General features: G+C 26.9%; 1 protein-coding gene across 3 annotated transcripts in view; it reads left to right on the forward strand.

Moving 5' to 3' along the window:
* LOC114124524 (scavenger receptor class B member 1-like) overlaps positions 1-13,446 on the forward strand; it is an 86,307-nt gene that overhangs the window by 51,558 nt on the left and 21,303 nt on the right. For all 3 annotated transcript variants that reach the window (XM_050206195.1, XM_027987804.2, XM_050206196.1), the window contains exons 2-4: positions 2,699-2,790; positions 6,622-6,785; positions 10,879-11,023. In XM_050206195.1, coding sequence (XP_050062152.1) covers positions 2,699-2,790; positions 6,622-6,785; positions 10,879-11,023 — 401 coding nt within the window. The remainder of the gene's footprint in view (positions 1-2,698; positions 2,791-6,621; positions 6,786-10,878; positions 11,024-13,446) is intronic.

A 13,446-nucleotide genomic window follows, 5' to 3' on the forward strand; every position in this document is an offset into this window, starting at 1 on the left:
TTTTTTATTTGTACGATTTATCATATATTATATGGTGTAATTTTATTGAACATAAAAACAATATTCGTTTACTCTTTAGCTATGTTATGATGGCCATCAATTTTAAATTTTATTTTTTTCCTATATCCGCTATACCGCACCTTTTGCTATCCCTTTGCTCATCACTAATAATTATGGTTCAAATAATACAATTTGCCGCGTGATGTGTCTTGCTAATGTTCATATTACTATCTTATCATAATCTTACCTTGTTCCGTTTCACTTCTATTGACTTGTCGCTTTCATATGTTATTTTTCTTACATAATATTATAGTAAGGTATGTATTATAGCTTACTTTGGGACTAGCCCTTGTTTAATAAAATAAAATAAAAGTAAAATATTGATCTAGTGTTCGTATGTGATGGTGCATAATTTACATACCTACTAAAGTTTTAATTAATCGTATATTATTTTATAGGCACGTACCTATTATACCTATTATATTAAATGTATATAGTATATAAATGTAGAACTGCAAAACTGCATGTATTTTAATATTTCGTCGTTAAATATCATCCACAGTATTAACAAGATATTTATCGTATTAATTGCATTATGTCTATATCGTTATAATTTATAATATACGTCATATATTATGTGTAAATTCGCGAGTAAATATTGTACGAATTATCGTGCTCAGTACTCTGGTCGTTGTAATTTTCACTCCAAACGAAATTGAATTCGTTTTAATCATATCATTCCGGTGTTTAGTACATTTTATTGGTTATTACATCGCGTAAATATATTCGCACGCACATGCTAAACTGCGATTTTACAAGCACGATCACCCCTATATTATAATTTAATTAGGTACATATTTATTTAAAACTCAGTGACTGGAACCTTGATGATTTGTTAGTTCCTGTTCCGGTTGGTTTAAAAAAAAAAAAAAATCGATTTCAGTTCCGATATCGGTTCTCAAATATAAAAGTGTGGGTTTTGGTATCATTTATGTTCTTAAAAAATTAAAATATTGATTCCTGTTTAGGTTTTATATTTATATGAGAAAAATTAGGACTGTCCACATTGTTAACTAAATATCCCGTTAATTGTAAGTGTTAGGTAAAATAAAATAAAATATAATAATAATACTATTTTTTACAATAGAATAATAACAGTCATAAACGATAAACCTTAATACTTCTATCTCGTAAATTATTCATTTTGATTTCATGAACCGATTTTTAATACCTATATGGCTATATATACCTAGTACTTTGTATACTATTATTATAATATAATGTTTACTGTCGTTTATTATTATTTCGTTTGATTGATTATAAGAAGCACGTGCATAATACAACGGATGTACGCGTGTGTGTCTGTATCTATGTGACGTTCCGATAGTTAACAATGTAAAACAAAGAAAATATAGTACCGTTAATTTCTTCTTCGTCGCGTAGTAATTACGCCGATTATTGTATTCATTGGAAACGAATATAGTTGAAATTAGGAACGAGAGGTTACGATAATATAATATACATAATTTAAATGTTTGATCGAGGTCACACGATGGTAATTTTCTGGGAACGATTGCAAATGATATAATTGGGTAGTGAACGCGAGAAATCGTGTAAGATTATGTAGAGAAACCAATTTGTAGTTTTCGATATCATATAATATATATATATATTTATTTTGCGCTTATCACGTAGCTCTGCGCCCTGTAACAATAAATTCTGATCCTTCGTTCTACCCTTAACGGCTGTTCTGTACAATGTAATTAAAATCGCTTTTATTATTGTTCTGAAAATGAATCATACGTTTAAGGGAAAATCAATAACTTCAGTAGTTTGAATCGTACGTATGTATTAGAGCTTATAAAGGATGTGCGGGGTCAGATAGTTAACATAACCCCCCCCCTTTTTAGTGTGATTTAATAATAAAAAAATTAGTAAATAACAATAATTCATAATATAACAAAAAAATAATAACATTGACTATTACACCATTTACGTTATGTCTAGAATTAAAATCTTTTACATTTTACACTTTCTACTACCAATTAATTTGCTAGTGTTGCAGCTACAGTTTGTTATTTTAAAGTATCATATTCTATTAACAATTTTAACTTCAATGAAGTAATGCACTATGATGTATTATTATAGTTATTAGTTAGTTTAAAATTATAGTTTGACTGATAATACACATTATTTATAATATAAAAACTAATATTGTATTACCTTAAAATAATTACTATGTCAAGTTTTCCAACAATATAGTTATTTTTTTATGCGATAATTGTACTCATTATAATATACTTTTAGGTAAATATTTTAAACATATATTTTTTTATTTGTAAGATATTAAAAAGTGATAGTGATTATTAGAAATGTTATTGTTTATCGAGACTATTTTTTTTTAAATTTATGTTTTCGCATCTATAAAACAAAAATTGTTATTGATACTTTTTTGCGTTATGTATATGAATAGCTCTAAAATTGTATAGATTTTTTCTATCACTTATTCTAATAAAAAAAAACCATTTCGTCTACACCACATGTCCACATATTATATATATTGTTACCTATTATATTAATAAACATTACATAGTGTACTGTGAATCTGGTGAATGATGATCATAATTGTTGTCTTTGTCGACAACGTATTATAATATATGAATAATAATCATTGTTTTTGTTTTATTTTTTTGATCAGGAAACGCTAGGTACGGTCTTTGCGGCTTTGGTCTTCTCATCATTTCGTACGCTTTGTTTTTCTTCGACCCGGTGGAAATCATCAAATCAGCGGTAAGTAATTCTCTTTTTAATTTTGGCATAAAATAATATGTTATTTTAGTATAGATTTTCGTATGTTAATTTGCATTATAGCTGATTGCTGTATTATTTATGTCTTCAATAGTAATGTATTAATAAAAAAAAAAAACAACTAACACTTCAGTAATAAAGTTGTAGGTATTAATAATAGGCTTTATACTCATATAAATCATTTAATCATTAACTAGATTCATTTTATTTGAAAGACATAAATTGGGCCATGAAATCGAAAAAATGAAACATAAATTATAGCGAAAAATCGATTTGCATTTTTTCATTACACGAGTACCTATATAATATCGTAGTAACCTTATAATACATATCTAATAATCAAATCATTATAATATGATATATTATTTCTTTAATTTAATTTTAATTTATATGTATTATAATATTATATAATGTTTAATTCTGTTATTATTTATTAGTTTGGGGATAGATTTCGCCCTATTGTGGCAGTTATGTTATAGTAGGCAGGTATGAAATAAATTATATACACAAAACAAGAACTAAATATAATGTTATTGGTACCTACCAATTATTAAACGCGTGAAACCTGAATTCGCGAATATACGTTTGTCCCTACCCACGTACTATTTATAAAATATTTTTAATTAAGCAATCAATTTACTATTATATACGTTGCGACCTTTTTTAATTGTGCTGCAGGATATATAAACATTAAAAACAGGGTTAAAAGAAAATTCCGCATTACCGTATACCCAGTATATTTAGCTCAAGGAGCAATTATTTATACTGTATTATATATTATATTATACAATATAACATATTATAAGTAGATAATATTTAACTACCTTATTCCCAATATATATATATATATATATATATATATTAAGTACGCTTAATGTTAAAATGTGTTTTTTACTTTTTATGCTAATTGACGACAACAGACTCGCAAACGGTTATTTTTTTCTAGATTTATTACCAATATTGTTCTTGAAATATTGTTATTTATCATTAATTACACCACCAATCGTTCCCAATCGCCTTGATTTTGAAGTTTTAGTGATACTTAAGGTCCGTTTATGTCTTTCACTCGGACGTTCACCATTAAACAATCAATTAATAAATCGTTTTCACTATACAATAATTACCATTATATGTATTTTATACTTAGCAAATATTCGAAGATATTTAATTCATAATTGTGCAATAGTTTATCTGTAGGTTTGTTGCATCATTTTATAGACTTGATTTTTGCGATATGTGGGTACCTAATAAAATTATTGCATTTAGAAATTAAGTACCGTATTTGATTAATTCGCAATAAATATAAGTGTATTAAGCATTATTATTGTTGATATATTATACAATATAAAAATGATTTATCACTTGAATAATAATCACATTACCCACCGCTGTGCACCACAACATCAAACAGTTGATCTGTCGTCATCACAAGGTTTCGATTTATCACAGATGATATATTATAATTTTATATACAGTAAGTTGTAAACTTGTGTCGGGCAACTCTTGTAGATGAACGAGATATTAATAATAATTGATACGTTTGAGATACGTAACAGCTGATACCGAATAAATACACGTTAGATAGATACCTTATAGTGGTTATAGTCAATGTAATATCAAACATGCGTACGTTATATTTGAATAATAATTATAGTTTATATTTATATAGTACTATAATGCATTTCATAGGTATATGCGTGTCTCGATTTGAATAATAATATGATGATTGATGAGTGTATATATAATAAAGATAATATATTATTATGAACTTGGTTTACAATAATGTTACGGGTGGACGATAGGAAATATTATATCGATACAGTTTACGGATTAATTATTTTGATGATATACCAATATACACGATGCTAATGCAGTTTCAATGTTTTGCAACGATGAAAATTGTTTCGTTTTAGAGAATGACACATTTATACCTACGGAATCAGAAATTATATTTTGTTCGAGAATATTCACATAACGATATATTTGCTGAAGTTATGAGAGTTTTTGTGATTTTTGTCTTAAATTTTTTTCTTCTGAAATTATTTTATATGCAATTTTAAATACTATAATTTGAATTGAATTATCAAGAAAAATATAACAGACATTTTATTTGTTATTATTTGAGAATAATCATGATTTGTTTCTACTGATAAACTATATAATTATTTTAATTTAAAATTGCTAAAGCTAATATTTCTATAAGATTTGTACTATATGTTTATAAAATATAGTTTTTAATAGTTTATAAATTAATGTTATTTAAACTTTAGATCAGAGAATAGTACAAGAAGACTGTTTTAAAATAATACACAAAAAGCGTACCTCTTTCTACATTCTCGTTTTATGTACAAGTTGATTCAACAATATTATTCATAGACTCATTTATCCATTCAAAATTTCGTAATTCAAATACCCGTTATTGAAATAGTTGTAAATTTAAGTATCCTTTAAGGGTAGTTATAATTTAAAATACTTAGATTTTTTTTTCCATTTAAGGATGCGATTATACGAGTTATTACACTTAAGAACTAAGGATTATATAGGTACTATAAATTATAATGGCTTTACATAAACTATAAAACAAAACAATATATTTTGTATTTATTTAAGCATTTTTATACTTTTGACATTTAAAAATTTTTTAAAATTGTAAAAAATTAGCTATATAACCCAACTTGGCCCTGGGAAAAAATGAACAAACATAAAATATCAGCGTATCTCGGTTTTAGTGTACCTTAATTCACGGACAAATCGGTATTGGTTTACCTCGCTTTGTAAACTGATTCGATTGAGATAGTTAATCCGCCTGTGGTGGATTGGATATTAGCATCATTGATATATTTTTGATCGTGGTTCAATCTACTTTCTAAATTTTCCTGATATCTCTAAGAACAATCTTGGATACTTTCGTCAAAATCGGTAGAGTAGTTTTAAGTTTATAAGCTACAAACATAACCTTTTATTGTTGTCCTTTATCTGTTAAATTTTATTTGATTTGAAAAATATTCCATAGCGACGTATGTGGTTTGGCTAGTTTATTCTTACTTATTTTAAAATTTTATTTCTGTAAACATAATAATTTAAATTTTTGGTATAGACAAACAATATTATTTAATTTTCGTGCGTTCCACCACATTTTCGTACACATTACCTATAGGGATAAAAAAGTTAAAAATATCATCCGAGTTTTAACTCTTGAAAAATCTATTGGTTTAGCTTAAAATTAAATCAATCCTGTAGTTTCTAAGATTGCGCTCATACAAACGTACAAACTATTCTGCTTTATAATATTATGTATAGAATAATTATAGATGTTAATAAATATAATTTTTAAATCAGACTAGCACTATCTTAAATTTTCTAAACCTAATTATTAAGAAACCAAAAACTTGTTCAAATTTTAATCGATGTATACATTTAAGTTTTAATAAAATCATCTCAACATTTAAGAAGTCAAAGATTCCTAATTAAAAAAAAAAAAAAAAACACTTTTTATTATTGTCACAAAACATTTATTGATTAGTATGAAAATATTATGATAAATACTTACTACTTAGGTACTACTTATAATATAGGTATATAAGTTTTTTTTTAAAATTGGAATTTGCATATATTTATAATTTAACCTATATTCTTTCAATTTCATAATAGGTATAGGTGTTTAATAATGTCTGCCTAATAAGTCAAATATTATTTACGAATGACCCGTTCATCAATAATATTATATCAACAACTAAATTTTAGATGATCTGATAGTGGCTTGTGGAATAAAATTATTCAATGATATAATTTTATTATGTTTTTAATTTTCAGAAACTGAAATTTGTCGAAGGATCGTATGCGTTTCAGCTGTGGCAAAAACCCCCAGTTAAAGTTTACGTCAACGTGTATATATTTAACGTGACTAACGCTGATAGATTTTTGGCAGGTGAAGATGAAAAATTGGATGTCAAAGAAATAGGCCCGTATGTTTATTGGTAAGTACGAAAACACTATATTATATAATTATTTTATTAATCAAAACGATATACCTATGTTCGTACCTAAAAAATGAATACACTTTAATAAATGCAATGTGTAAATTATACATTCATTGAAATCTTATTGATATTATAATGAATCGGTTTTATATTTAATTTTTTGATCAATTCGTATTTTTTAATGAATTAACAGAAGAATACATATTATAACAATAATCGTTAAAATATAATATATTATGTAATATTAAATAACTTGGTCAGCACCCTGAAATAGCTGATACTATACTATACTGTAGAATTATAAAAGGGCCTTTGTTAATCATAAAACCATTGCACTACTTAATTGTCAAACATCATTTAATTGCTTTATATTAAATTATTAAAGTATAACAGTAATGAAAATTATCAATTGGATTAAAAGTGAACTCAAAAATAACAGCATAATATAGTTTCCTAAACTCAAATATGATCGGTACAATTAATATAGTCGTCATTTTTCGAAAATTATTTTATTGTGTCTAAAAATGACTTATTTGTATACTTAGGGTAATTATTTTTTTCAGTTATGAAAACCAGTCGATTCTGCTATAAACCGTTTTCGATGTATTGTACAATAGTTTTCTGAAGTTACTCATCTTGTGTCTAGGAAATCTATACAATTTCTTTAGGTGCAAGGCCTAAAATAAAAAGTTAAATATTTACAAAACAAAAAATGTATGTTCAAAATATCTTAATTTTGCTCAAAATTGAATATGATTGTTATCATTGATGTTAAGATTTAGGTTTTTGAGAAATTATATAGTATCATCACAATGCTTTATGTACTTATTTATATTTTCAAGTGAGTAGATACTTACTTTTTTATTTTAAAAATTGAGCATCTCCAAAGTTTAGTCATTGATAGATATTTATAATTAAAATATCTGAAAAATTAATGAAATTTTTTTTGAGTTAAATTAAATTTATAATTTAACTATTGGTAATTATATACGATTAAGATTGATTTATAATCAAAAAAATACGGCAATAATTAATACAAAATTTGTTCTACGATATATCATGTCAAATGATATACCTACGTGAAAAATATAATATAATATCAATTGATATCAATTGATTTGAGATGGCAATAATTATAGGTACATGAACTTTTTCGTTCGTCTGGATGAATTTATCGGGACGCTATTCAACGCTGCACACTTTGCTTTGGAATTTTGTGATGTAATAAAACTAAAATACGCGATAGGCAATGGCCCTAGAGTAATATATAATGTACGCGCATCATATGAATTATTCGCATTTTATTATTATAATTTATTTATATCCCGAAACAGAGGGTCTGAGTACAGGTACTGCCGCCGCTGCTCGTATCTACACCTACGCGTATAATAATATATTATATATGGTTGTTATTTTTATTTTTTCCTCACCGCATCGCACCCGCTCGAGCCATTTTAATATTTCACTTTCATGCTAGCGCTCCCCAGCAGAAGCTTTGATAATAAAACGTCCTCACGTCTATACGTATACGTATATAATAGGGGTGAAGTGAAGCCTACTCAGTGAGTTTCACTTAACCTCTGAATGTTTAACATTCTTTGACAGTTGGCCGGTGCAAACATCACGTTCTCTAAAAACAACTGTACTTCGGATTAACCGAGCCCCGGGTTCTAAGTTGTTTAAAGTAGGCTAGGTATCAGAATATATACATATTATACGAAACACAACAGTATAAACGACACATTGTCATTTGCCCGCGAACCCGATTTGTGCGATCAAATCCAAGAGAGTGTGTTATTATTACCTATGTACGAGTATTATAAGAATACTTGATATAATATTTTTCAAACGAATGCGGACTCTCTTATTTTTTTCGTACAAAAATTATGCTGTAAACAAAAACAAATACACCAATAACGATATTATAATTTATTGCATGTACAGAAGTCAGCGAGGGTATTTTTTTCTTCGATAATGTAATGGTTTTGTGTACTTATTGGCCCGTTACCAGAGACGTGTTGTGGTTCGAATCCGCGGGATCCTCAGTATGTCGTACAATTTGATAAATTATGACGATTAATGCTGCTCGAGCCTCGAATCCGGTTTAGCCCGCTGGATACGCTTGTCTACGGATAAGATCATAAACATCATCAGTTAATATATTATAATTATTTTAAACTCAACAATCGTCGTAGGTTATAGAATTACAATAATTAATATTTATTAATAAATACTCCATGCTTACTAACTGCGCACCGTATACGCACGCACGGGTAATAGAATTTTGATTTCGGGTAATTGCTTCCGATGTCTAATTAACGACGTTCAATGTTTGGTCAACATGCCCGTTAGAAGGTAAACCGGCGTCAAGTCCGTATGGCGTTTCTAATGTGACTCGGTTTCGTTGGTTTTGTTTGTGACGATTCTCGATTTATTATTATTTATTGCACACGTGCGTGCAATTTAAAATTTAAATACGTACCTATCATAAACGAGTCAAACAATCACAAGGTAGGTATGACCTATAAGAAAACCAGATACGGCGTATCTTCTATCTGACGTTATAATGTGTACTTACCCGATTTCCGAAAACAGTTATTGATTGATTATTTCTAGAGTTTTGATTTATGTTCTCTAAAAAATATTAAATATTAAACACGCTTATGAAAACCGCATTAAAAATAAAATTTGAATTCAGGCTGTAGTAAACACAGCCGTTTCATAAAATCTAATTATAAACCACCATAACATAGCTACGACAAGTTTACGAACTTTTTTCTTTTATAATTTTAATTTTCAAAGTATAAACTTGCAGACAATATATGTATTGTGTTCAGGTTAGTTGGGTTTACTTTTTATGTTTAAAACTAACAACTAACGCGATTAAGGATTTGGAGGTAAGAAATAGTCAACAACAATGATTTTTATTGTACATACTATAATATCGTTAAATTGTTTTGCGTGAAGTCTAATTCTGTTTTCTATCCAAATTTGACATACAATATTTACTAACATGTTAATGTTAATAATTAGGTTAGGTTGTAGTACAAAAAAATATGCATTAAATATGATGCAATCTATATAGAGTAATGCTGAAGTATGTACAATAAAGTTTCATATTTTTATTTATAACGTTATGGAACGTATTTTGTGTTTATTTTAAAAACTAGTAAAAATATAAAATGTTTATATGTCTTATGACTTATACTTAAGTTTTCGAAATACTGCCTATTTTTTGAAACCGACCGAACAATGTCGGGAGGTCAAATTCATGGGCATCTATTTATTATAATAAATAGTGACGAGGAGACAGATACTTAGTTGTACTATAAGTTTTTCAAAAAACATATTCGATTTAATTACTTCCCAATCACTTTTAATGAACGAAATTTCATAACAAAAACACTATAAATTATAACTGTCGCAAAAATATTAAGTAACAAAATACATTAGCACTTAAAATTTTTGAAAAACATCTTAATTTCAGAATAAGTAGGTATAATAATATATTGCATATTACTATTTTTATGTTAAATACCTTTTTTTACAAATCCGTTATATACGAATGTTTGATTATGATGATTGACCATATTTATATAAGTTAGTTTTGTGCAGTCATCGAAATATACATATTATAATAATGTTACGATGATGATGTCTATGTATTACTTTACTACACACTCGTCGTAGTCATTATACGTGTACAGAAAAAACCCATTCTGTAGAACTACTGCTCATTTTCCGTTTTGCGTGAAACTATTGAAAATGTGAAACTATATAGAACTAATCATAAATTATAAAATAACATAATATTATGTAGTTTATTATTAAATAGTATAATATTTATATAGTTAATAAAGTAATAATACGATCTTGTTTTTTTAAATTCAATATTTATTATATTATTATAATATCATAATTTTATTGAAAAAAAAAAAGAATTGTACAAAAAATAAATAAATAAAACCAGTGTTGTATAGTACGTCAACACGACAACACCACCCCACACCTTTATTAATTTAATATGTAAATACATTGTCGACTTTCACATTTCAGTGTTATAATAATTCGTCCGTGATTTGTCTTACAGGGAGGAGTTGGAAAACACGAACACTACGTTTCACAGCAATGACACTGTAACGTATATACCAAGGAGAAAACTACACTTCGAACTTAAATCGTCAGTCGGAGATCCCGAAAAGGATCGCATCGTCGTTCCTAACATCCCTTTATTGGTATTAGACATGTTATTTTCTCTTTTAACAGGAATTATGTTTTATTAATGTATTTCGATGATCGATCGAATACACGGTCGCCCGTCATACGAATTGAACCCCTCGATATAATGTATATAGACTGTTTCAATGATGCTTTTTTCGTTTATAAGTTAGTCCATCAAAAATGTGTAATATTTATTTATCTCTAACTATTATTTATAATCGTACAATTAATAGGTATATAAGTTCTTGGTTTGATTATTAGGTATGATACGCGGTTATTATACCTGATGATTGTATTGCAAACTTTTCATTTTAAATTATCAATCATGATTACTATTATTGTATTTAGGTATATAAAATCTACATAATTCGTTGGCTGAATAAGTTAAACGATAATCAGTCGCGTTTGTTACCTAAATTAAAAATATTCAATAGTAGATACTATACTGAAATTATTGGCAAAAATGTCTGGTAGTAACGAGTAGCTATAATAGAATTAATGTTTATACGATTTAATATTCGTGAAAATCTTATCAATTCGTTTTATTTTTATGTAAAGCGGTTATTTGTTCTTGAAAATTAACTATCAATTATCTATTAAGAAATCTAATTTTAATATTAATATATCGTATAAACGTATATAATATATTCTGTATTGTGGCGCAGGCTGAAGTTCACAATAATTTAATATATTTTGCTTTTTTGATAACATTTTAATGATATAAGAGGAGTAGATGCTAAAATGTTTGCATAGAATTATTATTTATTATACGCCTACTTATTGTATTTTATTGTATTATATTATTTTTGTTAGAGGTATAATACAATAATACGCGTGTTTTTTTTTTTACAGTCAGTCGTATGTAAATTTACTAATTTAAAGTGGTGTACCTACTAGGCGTATGCAGATTCCGTGTTATTCTATGCTATAAATTAATAAATCTTCCACGGAATCCTCTCCGCCGTTCCATCCACTGTTAACCATATAGTATGTCACAGCGTTTCTTGTATAATTTGCATTTGGAGCACCTACATTATTTTTTAAAAACTTTTTATTTAATTCATATATTTTGTTTATTTCCTTCAACGCTTTTATACGATTCATACAAACCATTATATTATTACTGAATGCAAATGCACAGCATTAACGAGTTTTAAACTATATTATAATATGTATGTATGAGTTGGTATCAAAAAATTAAACGTGCGTAATCTGCAGCACTAGATATATTAATATTGTTTAAAAATAACAAGTTATTTTATCAAGAAACTCTCAAATTTGTGTATAAGCCTAAAATGAAAATTATTATTCGAGTGAATTTGGCAGATCCTAAAAACAAATTTCGTTTTTATCAAAAATAATATTTTACCTGGTTCTTAAAACTTATTAGAAATACACCGATTCGATAGATAAATATATGTCAACGTTAGCACTGATTAATCAATAAATACTATAGTTGGTTAATATTAATTTATGAAACTTAAACACATCAGATATTGGTATAAATACTAAATATATAGATTTTGCCGTTATAAAATACTTAATAGACGATAATATTCATTCATTCAAAAAAAACTAATATATTTGTAGCGTTTTTATTTATTAATTTAAAGCAAAGTACGACAATTTTTCATGTAGCAAAAAACCTAAGTCGAATAAATGTTATCATCATATTTTTATTACGTTTCTGCAGTAATGCAGATCACAATTTCTATATTTATTTTAATTCAATATCAGTAATAATTATTAATAAATTATGTAACTTATGACCAATAGTTTTTGATTATTCGAGTTGAATAATAGTTGATTTATCTGTGATGTTTATCTAATAGGTTTTTAAATATCAGGTCTAGAGTTAAATATTAATTTTGGTAGAAACAAAATTAAAACTTGTTTTTTTTTTTTTTGTGAAAACATGCGTAACTACTGTTTGTCATGGGTTACTTCTTGCCGTGTCTACTGTCATCCAACAGATAATCATTTGCATAATACTATAATGCCAGTGGATTCATGGTTATATAGAAAAATCAAACCTCGATATAGGATTATGAGAAGACTTGAGAATGGGCTACAAAAAGCACGAGTAGATGAATGACTGATGAATGACTTATAATAAAGAGAAGGAAAAAATATACTGTGTTTCAGGTGGTACTTTATATTTATTTATTATTGCATACTGATAGACAGTATGTGGTAATATATGTATATAAATATATTAAATATATTTAAATATATCTAAACTGCAATTTAATATGGCACGACTACGAAAGTTGTTTTCCTGTAAATTCTAAGTCGCTGCAGATCGATAGTATTAACAACCGCACGATTTGTCAACCGTGTACATAACATGTGTTTTATTCATTTGCGGTTAATTCGTTCTAATTATAATATTTGTTATCGACATTTAATCTATACACGACCATGTAATATTATACTT

The sequence above is a fragment of the Aphis gossypii genome, chromosome X (assembly GCF_020184175.1).
Source record: "Aphis gossypii isolate Hap1 chromosome X, ASM2018417v2, whole genome shotgun sequence".
NCBI classification, from domain to species: domain Eukaryota; kingdom Metazoa; phylum Arthropoda; class Insecta; order Hemiptera; family Aphididae; genus Aphis; species Aphis gossypii.